Source organism: Epinephelus fuscoguttatus, linkage group LG17 (assembly GCF_011397635.1).
Source record: "Epinephelus fuscoguttatus linkage group LG17, E.fuscoguttatus.final_Chr_v1".
In the NCBI taxonomy this organism is placed as follows: Eukaryota; Metazoa; Chordata; class Actinopteri; order Perciformes; family Serranidae; genus Epinephelus; species Epinephelus fuscoguttatus.
The window spans coordinates 26,400,265-26,422,748 of record NC_064768.1 but is presented as its reverse complement, the minus strand read 5'-3'; the positions used below and the strand labels follow the sequence as shown (position 1 = coordinate 26,422,748).

General features: G+C 41.2%; 1 protein-coding gene across 3 annotated transcripts in view; it reads left to right on the top strand.

Moving 5' to 3' along the window:
- Positions 1-22,484, top strand: part of elmo1 (engulfment and cell motility 1 (ced-12 homolog, C. elegans)) — a 145,969-nt gene that overhangs the window by 47,157 nt on the left and 76,328 nt on the right. For all 3 annotated transcript variants that reach the window (XM_049601787.1, XM_049601788.1, XM_049601786.1), the window contains exons 3-10: positions 10,248-10,288; positions 10,489-10,561; positions 10,662-10,712; positions 10,861-11,030; positions 15,096-15,131; positions 18,164-18,263; positions 19,183-19,334; positions 21,427-21,505. In XM_049601787.1, the coding sequence (XP_049457744.1) occupies positions 10,248-10,288; positions 10,489-10,561; positions 10,662-10,712; positions 10,861-11,030; positions 15,096-15,131; positions 18,164-18,263; positions 19,183-19,334; positions 21,427-21,505 (702 nt within the window). The remainder of the gene's footprint in view (positions 1-10,247; positions 10,289-10,488; positions 10,562-10,661; positions 10,713-10,860; positions 11,031-15,095; positions 15,132-18,163; positions 18,264-19,182; positions 19,335-21,426; positions 21,506-22,484) is intronic.

Genomic DNA, 22,484 nt, shown 5'->3' with positions numbered 1-22,484 from the left:
GACTTAATAGTTCTTATTTTGTATCTTCAGTATTTAAGCTGTTAAAATGAGTAGGCTGCACCTGTTACACTGTATTGAATGTAATAAATATGTATGTAATCAACAGTCTATACCTTAGGGTGCTCTCTTTTCCAGTTGTAGCTACAGTTTGCAAACATTAATTAGGCTGCTTCTCAAAACTGTAGTGTTTTTGTGTAGATAACAGATCGGTTTTTGTTTTTTATAACTGTAGTTCCCTAGATGTGCTAAAAGCTTCATCTAGATTTGAAGTGGTGAAGAGTTTCATAGCGGATTTTTTTTTTGTTTTCAAACTTCCAGTGCATCTCTGAAAAATCCACTGATTTACATAATGTGTTTATTCAGGGTCAGAACAGGAGACATTTCCAACAATGCCAGTGATATTTTGATGAAACTAATGCAATCTCTGGTGTTAAAATTTTGCTGCTGATTGCTAATCAGAGTGTGTGTGTCAGCACACGGTTCAAATATGAATCCACAGATAAAGGCCATACTGTATGTCAGCAATCATCAGTGTCTAACAAACAGTGGATGACATGCTAATGAAATAATTAGCCCAAACAATGACTAACCCGTGGCAGGGGGATGACATGTTTACTGTTACGTTGTTTGATTACACATACAGTGTGTAAAATGGCCTGTTCATCTGTGACTCATGGATGGGCTAATGATTGTACAAGCCATGAGTCACCGTGGCAACTGCAGCCACAACTGCCCTTCTCAATGGATGAACCGGTGAATGAAACAATGAACTCTGCACTAGAGCACATGTGCTTCATGAGGACATTAGACACTGTAGTGTAGATTAAAGGACACAGTTTTTGGTATTTAATGCCTCCTCATCAGCTGGGCTCTCAGTCTGAATTGTCATTAGCTCCGGTTTGGTCTTTCTTTCGTCTTTCGGAATCCACCTCTCCTCCTCCCCTTCCTCCGCTCTTCTCTCATTCCCTTATCTCGCCCTGTCATCTTTCTTTTGTTCCTCCTATCTGTTGCCTCCTCCTCCTTGTCTTCCTTTGCTTTCTCTCCTGTTTGTTCCCCCTCTCACTCCTCCTCCCCGTCTTTTGTTGTAACTGTGAAACTTGCGCTGTGCCTCCTCCTCTCTTGTCCTCCACCGTCAGCCCCCACCTCTTCCCCCCTCCCTCTGCATCTCCTCTGTACAATAGGCCCTGCGGCGGCATATGGCTGTCTGAGTCATGCGATGGGGAGTGGGCTTCAGCTGCTCGCACCGCCTTGAGACCTAGAGAAAGTGTGTTTCTCTGGTGTGTGTGTGTGTGTGTGCGCATGGATCCGAGTCCGTGCGTGTATTTTTTTTTTGTTTGTTTACGTGGGTACAACTCTGCATAAGTGAAATAGTACGTGGGTGTGTTTGTGTGGCAACATGAATAGTTGTTACTATTCATGTGTGTGTGCTTATGTGTTGACACCTCTGTGTATGTGTGTATCCATTTGTTGGGGATTCATTTTCTTTTTCTCTGATTTCTGTCCGTGTTTGTGTGTGCGCTCCTCTGCAGGGTGAGTTTGACAGTGTGTGTGTGCGTGTGTGTGCGTGCGTGCGTGCGTGCGTGTGTGCGTGCGTGCGTGTGTGCATAAATCACACTATGGTTCCTGTATCTCTCCAAATACCTTCAATGCCCCATAGGCACAAAGTCCAATGTTTGTGTTGGAACGCTGGGGAATTGGTACAAGTGCAGACAATTGTAATAAGCATTTCATTGTTATTGCCTGTCAGAAATGTAATAGAGAACAGGGGAGAACAAGGTGGAAGGGCTGTTGATGTCTGCAGGTAGAAAATAAGTTTCAGAAACAAGCAGGAGAGTTTAAGTGAAACCACAGGGAAACAAACTGTAATGGTGTTTGATACAGTGTGGAGTGAGGCTGTGGTGTGTTGGCAGTTAATGAGGTAGAGGAAGTGTGTATACTCTTCTAGATATTCCAGTGGCTTTTTGGCTAATAGGTGGGTATACCGCCATATACACCACTGCTGTGTGGCAGTATGAAACCAAATACATCTTATACATATTTGTCTTAGTCTTGTGTCAAATGTCCTTGTTAGATTTAAGCATATTTAGGGTGCGTTCACACCTGTATGTTGGTTCATTTGGTCTGCACCAGATGGAAAAAATTATTCATTGTTACATTTCAGTTCTGGTTCCTGTGCACACTGACTTTTTTCAAACGCAACAAGAGAAGTAAACATGAAGTTCTAGCAACTGACAGGTCGCTCTGTGATTGGACAGTTTTGTATTTTGCATCATCAGGACCCACTTGGAGAAATCAAAATCTGGTGACTGACAGACGTTTATGCAGCTGCACTTTAATGCTTCTAAAGTGTTTTATATTTATGTTCCGTGGTTTCACAAAGAGCTCATAGGGAAATAACTGATTGTAAGCATTATTGGGAGGCTATTATTAGACTCCAAATCACTTGCATGTTATGAATAATGACCATCATAGAGACAGGGTGGACAGGAGCCGTCTTGTACAGTAATGATTCAGGTTTTAATACTGTGGGATCAAAGTCACACACACACTTTTTAATCAGGGAAAATATCCTCACTGATGTGTAAATGTGTTGCCATGGTTACATGTATGTATTAGCACAAATAGGTATAGACATGGCCTTTATCAGGATCAGTTACAAGATGGAGGATAGATTCCGCAATCAGCAGATGGATTTATTAGATGAGCTGTTAAAAAACATGTTTAAATCACACATTCGCCATCATGAAATCCTGTAGTTGGTTTGTTTTCTTTGTTTCTTTCTGCACGAGAGTTTGTTTGGAAGCAGACTAAGACCCACCTTTTCGAGTGCTCTCGGTTTGGTTGTTGGGTTGCGTCCAAACCAGTCTAAACCAATCATACTAACCACACACACGGACTTGAGTTTGTTGTAACTGAACCAAACTGGTTCGGGGTGAAAGCACCTTCAGTCAACCTCATCCTTTTTTTAGTCAAGTTTTAGTTGACTAAAGGTTTGTTAGTCTTCTCTTAGTCAAAGAAAACCGTACCTAACCATACTGTAATTTCAGCATAAAAACTCTTAACATTATAGTCTCTTTTAAAATAGACTTGGATGGACTTGTGTGGTGCCTTTCTAGTCTTCCGACCAACCAAGGGCTTTTTGTAGTCATCAGATTATTTTGATCATTTCAGTCAATCTAGTTTAGCCATAGCCAATAATTTAGTCATTTTAGTCATATGATTTTATGTCATTATCATCTAAAGAAAAACTAAAGATTGAATGATGCAGCTCTGAAGAAAGTGTCTTGTCTTGTGGTCAGACAGTTTCACTTTAAGGAATACTTCCAATATGGGCTCAAATATCCCAAGCCTTTCTGTTGTCACTGTTAACTTTTACGTAATAGGATCCTCTGAGTGTCATAGACTAGGCACATATTTTTAATGGAACAGAGGGGAGAGCTGCTTCTGAGCACGCTTCTGAAACACACTGTGGCACATTTGGTGAAATCACAAGCATTGATTAGAGTGGCCGCAATCAGCTCTGGTGGCCGTGTCATAGCTAGAACATGGAGCAGTTACACCTAGCGGAGTCCTTCTTCTTTTTTTTCGTCAACGGAAATAAAGTGAGATTTTACTGAAGTTTTTATTTTTAAAACTGCTTTGTAGTATTGTCTTTTTTGTCAACAACATTGCATGTGGATACAGTCACAGTTAGTGTTTAATGATGTTGCTGTCTCATCATCGTCTTGTCTTGGCTATGGAAAAAAGGTCATTAAAGAATATATGTAGTCATAGTTTTCTTAAACAAAATTGACACTGTGACAGGTGACACTGAACAGGTAGTATGAAGTGGGTTTATTTGAGCTTTTTCACTGCAGCGAGGTGACAACGCTGAGTGAATCGAAACAAAGGTACAGCTGGAAAACAGAAAGGATGAGTTAAAAGAAGCTCAAACGCTGTGCAGAGCTCCGGGAAACTGCAGAGTTGGATGATAATTATCTGTGGCTCCATCACTATGAGCATCACCTTTCTACATACACAGTTGATGGATCCATTGTTAATATTAAAAACAATGGTTTTAGCAGCTTTATTCGTTTTGTGCAGACAGTGTTTGGGAGTCTACCGCTTCTTTTTCTGTTGTTGTAGATTTAATTTTCCTGCATTTCTCTTAAAGGTGTGGTTTAGATTATATAGATTGCCATGTTTTACCATGGTCTGTGTGTGTTTTATTCATAATATACTTCTTTTTTATAACTCATAGATTACATATGCATGAAGCAGACTTTTTTAGGAGAAGTTTTTGTGCACACACAATGACTCTAGAATAGCAGCCAAATTAAATATTTAGGCAGGGAAACTGTATCCTTGTGTGAAATAATGGTTTAAAATGTATGTAATGGATGCTCAGACAATGCTACCATCAGTCAGCCATAGCCGGTGAACTCTGCTTTTTGTATAACTGAATGACATCGGACAGAAAGAGGAAGTGTGCTTGTTATCCCCCACATTAGACAGAAGAGTGTTGTGTCATATAATGGGTTCAAGAGCTCACAGATGGTATAGAATCACTAAACACCAGGTTTATATAATTTTTCATACTGTAGACCACAGCTTTGCTTTTCACATTTCTGCCAGTGCACAAGGTCGTGACACTTGCTTAAGATACGGGATCAGAGTAACACAGCTGATCGGAGCTCATAATAAAGGAGATGAAGATGTGGGAGTTCAGAGAGGGAAATGTGACGGAGCAGTAGGGGACAAGTAGATGGGATAGTGGAGGCTGTGTAACTCCTGGATGATGAAAGGGTCGGCAAAAAGCAATATGCGTTTCCACCTCAGAGGTAATGAGATAAAAGGACAAGATGGAGGCCATTAGACGAGGAGAGGAGAATTGTAGAAAGAATAACTGGGGGAACATCAATTAATTAAGAAATCATGTAGATTTAAATTCAACCAAAACAGTTCATATGAATTATAAACTGAAACTAACAGTGTATGATGATGTTAATAATTTAGATCTATGTTAAACAAGCTAAATCTCAGTTGAAGTACAATTAAGAAGTAATGGACTATGTCAAAAGAGACAAGCACAGTTTTAAAAAACCTCAAACAGCATACTTCTAAGGGAAGAAAACATTGAATGCACAGCTCTAGCACTTAATCCATGTCCTTCAGGGAGTCCCCAGAAAAATGAGGAAGAGTTTATATTCACTATTTAATTATTCACCATAGAAGTGAGTCTAATGTGACTAAGAGTCATGAAAGTGACTGTTGTGATCACAGCTTTCACTTCGTCCACGGTTATCTCCTAAACCATTCTGTTCTTATTCCCATGTCTTAAACTAATGTCACGTCCGTCGCTGTCTCAGGCCACGCTTTAGCTTATCTATGTGATGAACAGTTGAAACACATTTTCTAATGTGGTTAATGTTGTGAAATGGTAAAACTACGTTTACGATCACGTTTTGGGTTAAAATAGTATCTTGATTATGTAACGTGAAGTAAATACATCATGTACAACCATACGTGAATTGCACACTGACTTTTGGTGAAGTGTGTCCTCCTGGATGAAAGTCTGCTTTGACCCATCCACCTGCTCTCCTCTCCACCTTCATGGACTTTATTATTTTTTAAACTGCACCAGTTCCACACAGTGTTAAGTATTGCCCCGCATGGGTTTACATTGGAGTTAACTGAAAGTCTGGTGTGTCTCATAAAGATACTGAAGCGAACCTTTGGCATCAAAACCGCTGCTTACAAATCAGCAGTATTTAACGCCCTGGGAATGAAGACAGTCTGTCTCAACTGTAGTTGACGCCGATAGAATTCTGGTCTTATATCTAACAGCCAAAATGTTTTCAGATGGAGGTCCCTGAAGCAAAATCTAATGAAATGGGGGTCAGTGACCTGATGTGAATCAATTTAGGAGTCCTTGCCACAGTAACTGTTGAACTGTTGAACAGTATGTATAAGATTGGCCTCAAGGTTTGCAGTGGAAATACAGAGGCTAGACATTTACAGTCTCAAAGTACCATCTTCCTTAATACAAGTTATTAAAACCACATGTGGTAATATATTATTACCTTTTTTCTATTATTTAAGTGTATGAGTTTATTAATAATACACTTCAAAACTGGGAAAAGCTTTGATCATATATGAGAGAAGGAATCGCTCCGAGCAATTCTCAAGTGATTTAATGTCTTTTAAAATATTGCAAACCTTTGCTGTTTCTTTGCTGATTGAGCATATTAATAATTTGCTCATAAAAAAGATACAGTAGCACTAAGAAATACCAAACATATGCAGTAGGAACCTGGATTATATTCAAGCAATATTCATATTCATGCTTGTTTCTAAGAGTTGAGAAAGAATAATTAAATGCACATAATGTAGGTTCAAGGCTGTCAAAAAAGAAACGGCATACAGTGTCACACAAGTTTGATGAAGACAAAGTTTGATCGTACTTGGATCTTTGTCAGGTTGATATGGTTTAAAAGTTGAAACCACACCACACAAACTTTATGGTGACAGGTGTGGATTACAATCTAAAGCACTGAGTAGTGAAACCATTGGCAGCCAACAATTCAATAAATTACACAGAAACTTACATACAAAAAAAGTACGTAGAGAAAAAAGCAATAATGCAATATCAGACATATATCTTAAGTTGTAAAACATATAAAAATTGTCATACCACATCACCTGCTTTAAAAATTGCATTAACTTAAAGGCAGAACAAAAGAAATCTCGAATACATGCACAGAAATTTTGTCTAAAACACCCTTCTAAAAATGGTGAGATCAAATTCAAACATTTTGACCTGACAAAGATCCAAGTACGATCAAAACACCATCTTCATTAAAGTTGTGTGGCATCCCAGTGATGGCAGTGTCGGCAGCTGGAATCAGGCCGCTGATTTGGCCCCGTTCTAGGGAGCATTCATGCAGAGTCTCAGCTGAGTCATGCAACCAGATGTGGCCCGGCTTATTCTTCGGGGGGGGGGGCAATTTTGGCTGAAGTTGGGCCAGGTTGTTTTTTGATAACAGTGATGGCAGTGTCAGCAGCCGGAGTCTAACCAGCTGATTTGGCCTGATTCTGGGGCGTCATTCACGGCGAGTCTCAGCCGAGTCTGGCAACCGGATGTGGCCCGATTTCTTTCTTCCAGTGTGCCCAGTTTGAGCTGAAGCTGGGCCAGGTCATTTTTGATAATGGCTGAGTGATGGCAGTGTTGGCAGCCGGAGCTGGGCTGCTGATTTGGCCTCATTCTGGGGCATCATTCATGGCCAGTCTCAGCTGAGTCAGGCAACTACATGTGGCCTAGCTATTTTCATCCAGCATACCGACTTCATGCCGATTCTGGGCTGGATATTTTGGCTCCCTGGGGTGGAGTAAGTGTGCAGGTGTTACATGCATGTTTGTGAACCATATTATCATGTAATGTTGGTATTTTATTAGTAGAATACTCTATGAAAGCCACAGATACCCTGCTGTAGTGTGGAATACTATTGGATGTGTGTGTGTTCACTGTAGTCTGGCTGCACACTGAAGGTCCCCAAGAGCCTGAGGATGAAAGCAGTGGGGAGCAAGCAGATATTAAGTTAATACTGCCTGGCATTATGCACACACGCTCCTTATATTTGTCACCTCATCCCTCCATATGTATTTTGCTCGCTCGCTTCATTTTCCTACAACCCCTGTTTCTTTCTGTTCAAAAGCCGCTCTCCCCTGCTCTCTCACTGTTATCATCCACTCTCCCACTTCTTGTGTTTGCTCTTGTTTTCCCTTCATCTTATTCAGTTTGCCTATTTTTCACTTTTTTTTATCCTCTGTTCACATAAAAGCCTGTCACCTCTCTGCCTTTCTCTCCCTGTCATGTACTGTATGCCCATCATCCTGTCACCATTATCTTCCCTCTGTAAATCAGCAGCAGCCTCTCTCAGTGCTGAGGGTAATCCTCAGTGAAGCAACATCATCATCCACACTGTACGCTGTGACTGTATACAAATGTTAAATTAAATTGCTATGCATGAATGTTAATGTGCATAGCTGTGACTGTGTGAGTTTGTGCACATGCTTGTGCCTGTGTGTTGTAAACAGCTTGTGTTTGCCACAGTGGGGATAAGAGACTCATAAGCAGCCTTTAAACACTCTCATCCCTCAAAACAAACATTGACTGGTGGATAAGACTCTGACTGAAGTCCTGTTCTCAGATCTGTTACTTGAGTAAAAGTAGCTGTAGTGTACAGCAGTTTTAAAGGGGTACTCCAGAGATTGAGCATTGTACGTTCATAAAGTTATGAGACTCCCAGATGACAGAATTGGAAAAAAAAACAATGGTAGCATTGGAGCAGCAGAGGCCGGCTTTCCTGACTTATAGTCTTGAGTACGGGTCAAGCTCCTAAAATACTGGATTTCTCACATGGCACAGAGCCATTAAGAAGTTTGGCATATTTTATTGAACATGGACAAAACAGTTAAAACATCATTATGTTCCACAAAGTAAGGTATCATTTTTTTGGTACCCAAACTCAAGTATTACATTGGCATAGAATCGAAAATGTCAAACCAGGCTTACTGTAGTTTAATCCAAGGGTGTAGGTTTTGTTTCAACATTGTGGGGGACGCATGAAACGGGTAGGAGCACGGTTGGGGAGTAGCGGAATAGAAGTAACAGGGTTATGAATTTAAAATGCAAGACATGAGTAACGGTATTCCATTACAGTTTAATTGGTGGTATTCTACAGTTACTGTCTTTAAATATAGATTACTTGAAGGGATTAATGTATTTGTTTTTGTTCTGATTGGTGAGGGAGAACGCCAGGCAGCTACAAGTTTCTGACTGGTGACTGATTCATACGAATGAGCTCCACAAGATGATTTTGAAATATTGCAAAAGTAATCCAAAGTATTCAAAAATGCGTTATTCAGTTTGAGTCATCTGATTAAATACATTATAAATGACATTTTAGCATGTCTTCAGTAATTTGTAGTGGAATACGTCTTAAAAATAACCGTCCCAACACTGGTTAGGAGGTCCTTCCACCAAAAACTTTGAGACGTGGTGAATTTTTAATGCACTTTATTGCAATTAAAAATAGCTTTTACAACTATAAAAGTGCTACTTTCATGTTTTTACTGGGGAGAGAAAATGTTCATGCTGTAAATATTGAGGCGAGTGTGTCCCTTGCATCCCCCCAGAAATGTACATCTATGGTTTAATCTATAAAGATATATAATATTTTAGAAACAGATTATATGTCTTCAGTGGTTGAAGTTTTCAGATCCTTTACTGCAGTTAAAGTATGAATACCAACTGTGAAAATATTCCATTATAAGTAAAAGTCAAGGCACTCAAAACCTAACTTCCGTAAAAGTATGTTAAGTATTAGCAGACAAATGTACCGAAAGTACTTAAATAAAAAGTACTCAATGTGCAGTATACTATTATGTATCATGTTTTTTGATTAATATTTTTGCATGTGGGCATTTTACCGCTGTAGATGACGTTTAACTTAGTGCTGATTATAACTCCTTTATATACTGTTGGGTAGTTTAATCTACAGAAATGCATCATATTCTATGTTTGTAGCGTCACTGTCCTGTTAGAGCCACATGTCTCTAAAAAGTTGGCTTTTCATGGTGTCAGTAAAACAGCTGCTTAGTGACGATGCATTTTCCAGCTGATCCAAGAGGGATTTGTGTACAGTTAATTTAGCTTAAGACGCAGGGGATTTTCTCAACACATAAAGGAAAATTAAATCCTTCAGATTATCAGGGAATTTTACTGGGAGTGTTTTCACTGGACAGAAAGGGGATGAAACATTGTAATCTGAAAAATAATTAAAGCTGTCAGACAAATGTAGTGGGATAAAAAGTACAGTATTTCCCTCTGAGATGAAGTTGACTAGAAGTATAAAGTTGCATAAAGAGGTAATGCTCATACTAAGTACAAGTACAAGTACCTTAAACTTATTGTTGTACAGTACTCAAGCAAAGCTACTGAGTTGCTCTCCACCACTGAGGAGCAGAATATCACAGCTACTATCTGGAAGCAGTTTCTTGTACAGTAACACTGAATGAAATGGTGCAACACACGGTCAGCGATCCCACATCAGCAGTTGGACACTTAAACACAGGCTCCTGAAGAACAGCCTCTCATTGTGCCAGTCCTGTAATATAAAGTAATTGCAGCTCACTCTGAGTTGACCGCTGTTTTCGGAACTCGAGCTTGGACTGTGGACTAAATGTAGTTTTGCCTTCCTCCACAGAAAAAGCCTCTCTCAGCCATCATTAAAGAAGTGTGCGAGGGGTAAGTCTGGCTTTTTAATGTGTCTGCATGCCTTTTGGATTTGAAAATAATTCTCCAAGGGCTTCTTGAAAATGCCCTTTCTCTCGATCTCCATACTTAAATCCTATTAGCTGTATTTTACATGGATTGTTCTCCACTTTTAACACCAATTATGCAGTGTTTTTTTCTCTCTCTCTCTCTCTCCATCCGATGGCTTTTAGGTGGTCCCTGGGGAACCATGAAAACTTTGCTCTGCAGATTGCCGATGCCACAAATTTCTACATTACAGAAAAGGTTTGGTTATCTATTTTTAACTCCAGGCAGCTGTGTCCAAGGTAAAAATGTGCCTCAAGTGCTCACTAACCTCTGCTTTTATCTTGGTAAATATCCACAGAATCGCAATGACATTAAGAATGGTTCAATCCTGCGCCTGACCACCTCTCCTGTAAGTTTAATTTCTTTGCAAAATGTCCTTATAAGCGCATATGAACACTCTGGTGATTGTGGGTGCACAGAGAGAAAATTTTGTTTTTATTATCTCAAGGCATCTTTTATTAATTACTTTTCCTCCTCCTCACTTCTTTCCACTCTAGTACCAAACTGCAGTCCAGCTTCATGAGCGGATCCAGTCATCCAGCATGGATGCCAAGCTGGAGTCTCTGAAGGACCTGGCTAACGCGTCGCGGGACATCACCTTCGCCCAAGAGTTCATCAACTTGGATGGCATCTCCCTGCTCACTCAGATGGTGGAGAGTGGGACTGAGTAAGTCAACTGTCCCTCCGTCTCTTTTGTTGTTTTTGATTTCCTCCGTTGCTGCAATGTTTTCTCACTCTCAGACAATTAGTCAGTCCTCTGTGTGATGAATTTGATGGGTAAGATGACTGAAAGAATATAGGCTTCCAGGGGTTTCTGATACTCAGCCAATGATGTTTGATGTAACCTGACTGAAGCTGATTGTGAGTGTGGGCTCTTAGTGATCAGGTGGAGTTTTAATAGTATCCCATGTACACAGATCTGAGGTCAGTGAGAATCCAGGGGGTCTTTAAAGTTGCACTGTGCATTCAAGGTCAACGCAGTATTTAGTCACACTCCTCAAATCATTGTGTTAAAGGTATACTGTGCAGGAATTGTGGGTTACTGTTTGTAAATGGTATCCCCAGCGAAGTGAAAGCCAACTCCAGATTCGCTCTTATTTGCTATATTTCTGTTTTCGGCGCTATTTCTGTGATTTTCATGGCTTCCTCTTGGATACATGCTGCTTACAGTCTGGCACCTGTTCGGCGCACAGGTTCAGGGTGACAGCAACGGTCACGTTATACAGTAAAGAAGCCAGGTTATTTCTCTGAGCTAATGCGTGCTAACTACGCTAACAACAGAATGCATTAAGATGCTACGAGCTGTAAATCCACCACTTCTATACAGAGGGCAGAAGGTAACATTATCTTGTAGCCTGACCAGGTAAAGCCTCTGTTCTTCCAGGCAAGTGCCTTAGTCCAGCTCAAACTCACCATGGGTCTGGGTCCACAGCTGCCTGTACTGGAGAGCAGCGTGAAAGCAAGGAGTGCTCACTCTGCAGCTACATCTAGGGGTTGAAATGTCCCCAGCAAAAGTGAGAGTGAGCATTGATTTTAGCTCAGCATATTTTAGTATTTCATGGCACCACTGCAACATTACATAGATGTGTGATTATCAGACCATGTTCCTGAAGTAATCTTGTTTCCATTCTTACATTCACCCTGTGAACATGAGTGATAATGGGAACTTTTGTCCTATTTAGCCGCTGAAAAGAGAGGTATACGATCAAAACACAAGACACCTGACCAAACTAGTCAGAGTTCCTTCTCTCTCCATGTAGCATCTCTGCTGTGCACAGTTAAGTTTTTGAGGAGGTCGACAATGGCTATGTCCTGTGAAGCCTGTGGCATAGCTACAGAGGCTAACTGCACAGGATCCACAGCTAGGCCATAATCCCATAAACACTCTAAAGGTGTCATCCAGAAGTTGAGAAGAGGAGAACTAGCCTTGTGAAGAACATGCCCAGAGGCTCCTGTTCGCCCCCTTTTTTCTTTTTTCTTTTTTTTTTTAACCATTATGATGATATTACACACAGCTGAGCGCTCTGCTCTGGTTTCTGACTGTTCAGCAGATCCAAAAACTCACCGTGTGCGTGTGTGTGCGCGCGCGCGTGTGCGTCCGTGTGTGTGTGTGTTGGGAGCATGGGGCCCTGGAGACCGTCTCAACTGAAGGTTAAAGCGAGGACATTTTTCGCTGAGGTGGAATTTCTCAGCCGTGATGCCAGTGGGAAGTGTGTGTGTTTGTGTGCCAGGAGCATACTGTGTGAGTGCAAGGCTCCGGCCAGAGTAAAAACCCAGAGGAAAGTTACAGTAGGAGTGTGAACGCACGCACACACACACACACACACACACACACGTGCACACAAGCAGACATACGGAGCAAACTGGCAGGGAGGGCAGCAGCAGCCAGCCATCCGGTACGCACTTGTTTTCTGCCTCATGCAACTCTCATTATTCATCCCTTTTTACCAAGCGAGAGAAAAGATAGATTGAAGAATTGTTTGCTTGCATAAGGAGTTTGCTCCACTCATGTTGTAAACACACACTCACACAAGGTCAAATATGCTCTTACTACAGCACGGTAAGAACCCAAACACTTGAGAGCAAGACACAAGCAGCACACACTGTGAGACACTTGAGGGAACTCTGCAAAGCAATTTCAAACAATTATTTGTGCTGGATTGTTAAATTGAACAAACCTCTCTTGAACTGAATGACTTCTCCTTCAATGCTGCGAGTTGTTTTGTACTGTATGTGCATAGAGGGTCAAATTCCGGTCAGATATTTAATGTCCTCTCTTCAGCAGAAACCACATAATGATCTCCTGTTTCTGGGGATGAGACAGCAGCGCCTCCAGCATCGCGCTCACTTTTACTGCTGGACAGGAAATCATTGAAGCCTCTTGTCCTTTTTGCAAATAATGTTCAAATTAGCAAATATTTGACCCTTGTTTGATCTTACTGCTCGGAGCCACCACAGCAGCACTGATGTTGACTCCACTCTGCTCCAGGCTCTTTCATTAAATATGTTTTTATGTAGATTACCATCACATCAGTTATTCAGTACTGGAGTTTTTGAGAGTGCATGTGTGTGTGTGTCTGTCTGTGTGTGTGTGTCTGTCTGTGTGTGTGTGTCTGTCTGTGTGTGTGTGTGTGTGTGTGAGGGAGCAAGTGGCTCTGCTGCATTTCCATCTCAACAGAAGGAGCTTATGAAACACGGACACGCAGATAGGTATCAGTGTCTGACACACACAACAAACACACACACTCATTAGTGTGCCTGCCAACCAACTTGGTGAACTGTAATTATTCAAGAGGCTCAGTGCTGGAGACTCTCGAGGGCAGAGCGCTGCTGTGATCTAATGCTTCTGCCAGAGATGTTGTACTGTTTTCATGTGGAAATAAGTTGGCAGGCTGCTGCTGTTGCCCACACAAGCACCATGAGTCAAAGACAGATAACGCCCTCTACTGACCAAAACGTGGAGCATCTAATGTGCTTTGACTCAGTCGGTCTTCTGAATGCACAGTGCAACTTCAAACCATCGTATTCAGAGGTGTTATTAATTTCCAAAATTATGCAGAGAGGGATATTGTTGTCTTAAAGGCCCAGTGTGTAGGATTTAGAGGGATATATCGGCATAAATGGAATATAATAAGTATGTTTTCTTTAGTTTATAATCACCAGAAAATAAGAATCGTTCTATGTATGTTACCTTAGAATGAGAAGTTTATATCTACCCTGGGCTCTCTACCATGGAGTCCGCCATGTTTCTACAGTAGCCCAGACCAGACTAAATGGCTCTAGATAGGGGAATTTGCATTTTTGTGTCAACACCGTTTTAGTTGGTTCTTATCTGGAATCTCAGCCACTAGGTGCCGCTAAATGCCACACAATAGACCTTTAAAGTTCAGTTGAGTAAAGAAGCGCATTTTCTCCCTTACTTGTAGTAATTTTGATCCATACAGACAGATTTGGTTGTGTTTGCACAGGTTTTGAGATGTGCTGCTGCTCAATTACTATGGAGATGAATGCAGTTTTGTTTAGAAAATTAATTCAGCAGAAGTTTTCTGTTTCATTTGTCTTTACCTACTGATTATTTATCAGAAATCTCATGGAGGTATTTGCCTTAAAAATATCGTGGTATTTGATTTTCTCCATATCGTCCTGCCCTAATTGAAACCGCTTTCTGCTGAACAAATGGTCTCAATGAAAAGAGACTATACAGAGTAACGGGGACCCCAATTCTGAGAGGACAGAGCTCTGTTTGAGTTTTCTCAATGATGTTTTCTAGTTAACCTACTTTTATTTCTTTGTAATTTCCATTTGCCTTTTACTTAATTGCTTTAGCATTTCGTTTATAATGCATTATGTATCGTTTCTTGTTAAGTGAAAGTGCTGTTGTGTGATTATTTCTGTGCATTGTCAGCTCTAGCCAAGCTTGCTGTGTGACAGTAAGGTTGGCAGCAAACTGCTTTCTCAACTGTTTCTGCTTGGCATGCTTTTAATGTCTGAGTAGTGTTCACTATAGGTCAGTGTGCGACAGTTTATGTTAAATGAAATATTGATATTTAATTTTGAAATGCTTGTGTCTGAATTCAGACAAAAAGAAATAATTTTCTATGATGTGTAATAGACTTGCTTGGAGTCTGGTCTCCTGACAGCAGAGTGTGATGTGTGTTGTCCCTTTTCTGTACTGGCTAAAAGGTTTGATTGTTCACTTCCTTTGACACCCAAGTTTTTCAAATCTTTGCAGACGCTATCAGAAACTACAGAAGATAATGAAGCCCTGGTAAGCCCCTCCCCTTCCCCCCCGGCCGGGTAACGTCATTGGCTCTGTGCTCTTCCTAACCTGCTGGCCGAGTCTGCATGATTAAGACTCTAGCCCCAGTGCCTTATGGGAGATTATATACATGTATAACACAGCCACTTCCAGGCTTCTAAAATAAGTGTTGCTCTTTAATTTTTTGCATGTGGTTTTGGGCAACTCAACAACTCTAACGACTTCTGAATTCTTCAACACAGACTGAAAGAAAGCCAAGATTTATTTCTAAAAACCTAATGAAATCAGACATTTATTAAAGTCAGTGATTTGTTATTTCTTTCAGTACAAGTCACCCTGAATTAAATCTTGGTGTTCTTTACAAAACAATGCTGCTCAGGGTGAGGGGATTGTCTGTGGGCTATCTGCTGTGAAGGGTTATTCAGCTACTTTTCTCACTTTCTTTTCAACATCATTAGACAATAGCCTCTATCACCACAGGAACATCATCCATCCATCCATCAAGAAGGTTTCCTTTACGCTGATCTAATCTATCCTCTATGATTTCATGTAGCATTGTGTAGATAACTACAGTATGTCATCTAAATGCCCAGTACCATCTGCAAAAGTCTTTTCATCCTTCAGCTGTGGGTTACTAATCGTCCACTTGACTGTTCACTAATCACCTGCCGTGCAGCAGCACTGACCCATGATGATCTCTGTTGATCCAGTGTAGGAATAGTTGTGTCCTGAAAGCCTGTAACTTCAATTTCTTATTGTTTCCTCTATGAATTTGGAGATTTTCAAGCTCTGCAAACTTAAAAATTAATTTTGAAATATACAGGGTTCCCACGGGTCCTCGAAAGTTTGTGAATTTGAGGTAAAAAGAAAGGAAGGCCTTGAAAGTTTTAGACAAATGTAGACTAAAAATGCTTGAATTTATATATTTGTGTGCAAGTATAGAAATTGTCTGTCTCTGTACCTCAGCTGATATACCTATCAGCCACAGCATGAAAACTACTGTTGCAGACTAAGTGCACCCTCTAATGCCAACAGCACTCCCCCATGGCAGTGGCCTCCCCAGAAGGGCAGGATGTCTTACCACACCATAAAAACTAGGGCTGGTAACTAAAAATAATAATACTAGCACCAATACCAATACCCTAAAAGCAATACCGATACCAATAGAGAACATCATGCAGTACCCAGTAGAATGCTATATACCAGTAGCAATAAATTCGAATGTTTTAGTGGCGTCTTGGCACACTGAGCTACTAATTTCGACAAATACACCACCCTTGACTTCACCAGACCCTTGACCCTTGGTTTCGATACTACTTGCTACTTGGCTGTATCAGTTGATAGCTTTTAAGATAATGAGTAGCGATAGTAAAAACTGCTCAGGAATGGCCTGAGTAATGTGACAAAAAGCTCAAGACCAGATCCTATTCTGATTGAGCATCCAAGGAACATGCTGGTACCCCACCTCACAACCCTCAGGATTCAAAGGGTCCGCCACCAACACCCTGGTGCCAGACAGCACAGGACGCCCCAGGGGTCCTGTGTCCATGCCTTAACAAGTCAGAGGATCCACCATGGATTGGACTTGGCTCTGATCTGTCAGGGCATGGACCCAGGGCCTCAAAGGTACCGGAACATCCAATGAATGCTCCAGGGAGGATATAGTTGATACCTTCAGTTCTTTGTCATGGTCCTCGGGCCGTCCCAGAGCAGTCTTTGTAGTGTGACATGGCCAGAGTCTCTCTGGAGGGGCCACTGCCATCGGAGAGATATACTATGTCTGCAGTGGTGTTTGGTCGGTGGTGAGTGTCAAGTAACATTTACATGAATGCCAGAACCCACCGTTTCCACGCAGAACAAGATGTTCAGTGTTATTCACTTCACCTGTCAGTGGTTTTAATCTTGTGGCTGATTAGTGTGTATTGTTTTGTTGTGCTTTGTTAGAGACAGCAAGTAACCACGTAGTCTGCCATCACTGTAACACAGCACAATAGAGCCTCTCTTCTTCTTTTGAATTGTTTTCTCTGAGCTGTTGTAAAGCCTGTTGTGTCTCATTGTAAAAATTCCCAGTGTTATAACGGTAATAGATTAATCAATCTGATGTTTAAAAAGGTGTGGGAACCCTGGAAATATCAAACTGTATCAACAGATTATTGCTTTCTAAATAAAATTTAGAATGGAGATTTTAGCTGGAAACATTTTTCCTTGGTTATAGCACCATAGGTTTTGTATATTTCCCTTTCACCTTGACTTAATGTGCAACTACAACAGTAAAAAACATAAATGGTGCATAAAGTATGACGAGAGAAAAGTCTGCAGGGTGGATCTGCAATGCCAATCTTTAGCAGTAGAGGTCAGTATTGTAAAATCTATAAGTGAAGCCATAAAATGAAAGTTTGAAGCTTACTGAACAGTTTTTAACTCAAAATAGCAGAAATAACTTCAAACTGTCGAGTCTACTCGAGTTATGTGCAAGTTAAAACTAAGATTTCTAAATTTCTCATTAAGTACTTGCAGCAGTAATATGTCTTGGTTACAGCAGCAGTTTAATGTTTTCCCTGCTTTGGCCTCCTGTGACTTCAGCAGAGTGATTTATTTCTCCTGATATTTGTGTAACTGCATGACTTCACTCTATTATGTAGCTTTCTGGTCCTGATTGAACGCCACACTGTGCTGCCCGGCTCCCGCTGGCCTTCTGACAGCCCCTGCTGTTTCTTGAAGGCCAGTCTGTCTGCTCTGCATCGCAAACCTTTTTCCCATTTCTTCCTCACTGTTTTTTCTTTCTTCTTTTTTTTCCCAGCAAGCCTGGTTGCAGCATTGATCTTATGCTTCTCTGTCCCCTCTCCGCAACCCCTTTCTCTCTCTCTCTCTCTCTCTCTCTCTCTCTCTCTCTCTCTCTCTTTCTCTCTCTGCTGACCGCTTATTCCTCGTTATGTTCCAAGCCATCTGGGCTTTGCAGCTCTGCACTGCTCCAAGCCATCTGCTGGAGAGAAGTTTCCTATGGTCTATGTGTGTCTGTGTGTGTGTGTGTTGTCTTGTAGTTTTGGCGACCTGCTGTCCTTCACTCTGACGGCCTTCGTGGAGCTGATGGACCACGGCATCGTCTCCTGGGACACTTTCTCTGTGGCCTTCATCAAGAAGGTCAGCCAAGAAAACGTCTCATTTAACAGGGCAGGGATTCAAGGGGGACTTTTTTTTTTTTTTTTAAAGATATATAATCCTGCTGTCATACTGCGTATCTGTTGGCACATAATATCTTTAGACACAAGATTCAAAGTTTTGTATTTTCTCCTGACACAGTCCTAAAGCCAAGTAGTGACATTTCTTAAGGAATACTTCACTTCCCAAATGACCACTTGTAAATCAGTCACTCACCCTGTGTTATGCTGAATTTAGGAAGAAACCTTTGTTTTTCTCGCATGCATCCATGAATAAAGAATCCAAAAACTCAGTACTTGCCAAACAAACACCCCTGTCCAGGGGGAACTGAACTAAAAGTGAAGCTTGTCTTTTCCCTCTTCAAAGCCAGACTCCATTGACAAAAACAGTAGTTTTACCTTGCTAAACACAGGAGCTGCTGCCCAGATCTGTAGTTGTATCGTATAGCTTTGCTGAATCCGAACTCTTCTTTAAAACACACAATAACACAAACAGTCCGACTGATGTAGTTTTAGAGCAGCAGCTCCTGTGTTCAGTGAGGTAAAATTACTGTGTTTGTCAATGGAGTCTGGCTTTGAAAAGAGCATAAAGGAATTTTACTTTAAATGCGGGCCCCTATTACTTAAATTCATCAAGATTTGTTTCAGTTTTTGGATTCTTTGTTCACCACAAAGGCATGCAAGAAACATAATTAGCTTTTACACTATATGTAACGTCACAACAACTAAGTAAAAGCACAGTTTTCCCTTAAATTTGTATTCCCTGGGGCCAAAAGGAAGTTTTATCTATTTTTTATTATGTCTTTTTATTTTGTATATCTCTTTAAAGCATAACATCTCATAACTTATTTAGTGTTTTTCTCAGATTCTTTACCTCCCTTGCCCCTCTGCCCTTCCTGCAGATTGCCAGCTACGTGAACAAGTCGGCCATGGACACAGCAGTGCTGCAGCGGTCTCTGGCCATCCTGGAGTCCATGGTGCTCAACAGTCAGGATCTTTACCACAAGGTGGCGCAAGAGATCACCATCGGGCAGCTCATCCCACATCTTCAGGGGTAAGTGGCTCAGTAGGCTGCATGTTTGAACACTAATTAGGTTGATTCTATCAATGACTCTTACGCCTTGATAAACACATTTCAAACCACATGGATAGGTGCTAATGAACTGCTTATTTCAACCTCTCGCTGCAGAACAGGGTTTGTTAATTGCAGTAGTTGTGTGCTGTAATGGATTTACCAAGCGTGAAGAAGAGACAGCTATAGAAAAGCAAACCTGAGCAAGACCCCACTTAAGATGAGGAACATATTCTGAGTCAGAAATAATTCATTTAGACTTAATTGGACACTATTGATATTTTTGTGTTTTGTTACACAAGACTAAGCCATATTTGTTAAATTTTATTGAGAGAGAATGATCAGTCTTGCAGTACTACAACATTGTAAGGCAAATACTGAGCAAAGATAATTAAGATTGTTAAGTCATGTATAACAGCCTCCTTACTTTCCGTCAATAAGCAGTAATTAGGAGTTTATTGAGGAAAAACTCTTAGTTGTAGAATATGGTCATCCAAAATAAGACATTAAAAGGTGCTTTGTAATGACTAATAAAGAGCCAATATTCTACTAATATGCATGCTAATAAGCAACTAGTTAGGGGTGAATATGTGTACCTTAAAGGGATAGTGCACCTAAAAATGAAAATTCACCCATGATCTACTCACCCATATGCCGATGGAGGCTCAGGTGAAGTTTTAGAGTCCTCACAACACTTGTGCAGATCCAAGGGGAGAGGAGGTAACAGCACAACTGCACCTAATGGAGGCTTACGGCGCCCCAGATTCAAACGTCCAAAAACACATAATTGAAACCACAAAATATCGCCATACTGCTCGTCTATAGTGATCCAAGTGTCCTGAAGCCGAAACATAAAAAGTTGTTTGGAAAATTGTGAACGTGAGGCTAAAAACAGAGTTCAAATGACCAAACAACTTTTTATGTCGGGGCTTCAGGACACTTGGATCACTATAGACGAGCAGTATGGCGATATTTTGTGGTTTCAATTATGTGTTTTTTGGACGTTTGAATCTGGGGCGCCGTAAGCCTCCATTAGGTGGAGTTGTGTTGCTATACCCTCTCCACTTGGATCTCCGCAAGTGTTGTGAGGACCCTGAAACTTCACCTGAGCCTCCATCGGCATATGGGTGAGTAGATAATGGCTGAATTTTCATTTTTGGGTGCACTATCCCTTTAAAGGTTAAGTGTGTAGGATATAGGCAGAAATGGAATATTATATAAATGGCATGTTTTTGTTAGTGTGTAATCACCTGAAAATAAAAATTGTTGGGTTTTGTTGCCTTCGAATGAGCCGTTTATATCGACATAGGGAGGGGGTCCTTGTCAGCGGAGGTCACCATGTTGCATCAACATGTTTCTCCAGTAACCACTGGCTCTAGATAAGGTTATTCACATATTTTGCATTTTCGCGTCGGCCACTATGGTCACCAGACCTTTCCTGTCCAGCAATGGAAAACACTGATTTTTTTTAAATGTGAAACTGCTTTATTCAGTGATTTTACCGGTTTAAATCACCGGGTCCATTTACTTTGGAGAGGAAGATACCTCTGTGTGTAATTCTGCTAAAAACCTCCTTAATGTCTGGACCTTAGCAGGTGCTGGGCTAGCGGCCTGTCTCTGAGGATCTGAACTGCATTTGGAAAACACTAATTGGTAATGTAAAACTGCGTTATTCAGTGTTTTTACAGGTTAAAATCACCTGCTCCATTTGTTTCAGAGAGGAGGAGACCTCTGTGGATAATTAGGCTCTTGGTAAAATCCTCCTGATCCTCTGTATCAGACACAGAGTGATCACACATTGAGTTAACACAGAAAATAGGTGAGCACACTGGTGCTGGGCGAGCGGGCAGTCTGCGACCTTTACACCTCTGCAGATAATTTGGCTTCTGGTAAAAACCTCCTGAACAGTGAACACCGAAGGAAGGATTCTAGCCAGGAGAAGTTTCAGCTCGTTACAATCTCATGGCTTGATGCCACTAAATCCCCCGAAATCTTACACACTGCACCCTTAACATAAAGTTTTACCCTTACATGTATAGTTAATATTCTTGTGTGCTCTGTTATCTAATTCCAGGACTGATCAAGACATTCAGACCTACACTATTGCTGTCATCAATGCTCTCTTTCTCAAAGCTCCTGAGGAGAAGAGACAGGTGAGGCTGGAGAGTGCACACACAGCACTTACTGTATATACTGTGCTGTACATAGTTGTCACGCTGTGGTGAGCTTTACATGGTACATTGACATGTGAACACATCAGCATTTCTGTACTGTAACAGTGTACTTTGTGTGTATCTTTGTGTCGTGTGTTTATAACTCGTGAACAGTGCAGTGTAACAGTATGAACTGGTGGAACAGTGGGGAGTAAACCCCCAGCAAACCCCCTCGTTCTCTACTCATCTTTTTCTTCATTCCTCTCTGCAGACATTTTTGCTCAACCATGCTCTCATTTCTCCACTCATCTCTCTTCTTCGCTCTCCCACCTATGTCACACTTGCCCCGTAGATAATCACATGATCCCTCGAATCGACACTATAGGGTCCGGCGATGTGCTTTGACATTAATAATGAATGACGCTAACCCACAGCTTTTCTCCTATGCAGCATACAAAGCTGAAGACACGCTAGGCAGAAATAAGCTGCACAGCACCACTGCATACAGATCGTAGCACACTCAGATGTTGCAGTGCGTCTTTCGCCGAGGCCCAATGTGCACATTTTGCCATTTTGACAAGGGTCTGATCAAATTGGATTCATGTGGTCGGTTGGCAGCAATTTTAAGCGACTTTATTGGGCTGTTTTAGATGATGATTGAACAATGTCTCCATTTGCTCAGGTGCAGGCATGTGTGGTAATATAAGTTTATAGCAGACAGTTACATTTCTGCAGAGAGGCACTTTTATAATGTGATGTTACAGAACGGCACCTGATCATCATGCCAGGTTCTTTTATGCGCAGATCGATCATAGATGACACGTTTTAAAACACAAGAGGGGCTAATGACACTGTTTTGGTTCTCATTGCTTGTGTGTCTTAAAGTAGAGGTGGCAGTGTGTGTGTGTGTGCGTGTGTGTGTGTGTGGTAAGGACTCGACCATCAGTAAAGCTATTATTATGATCCCCCAGTCTCCCAC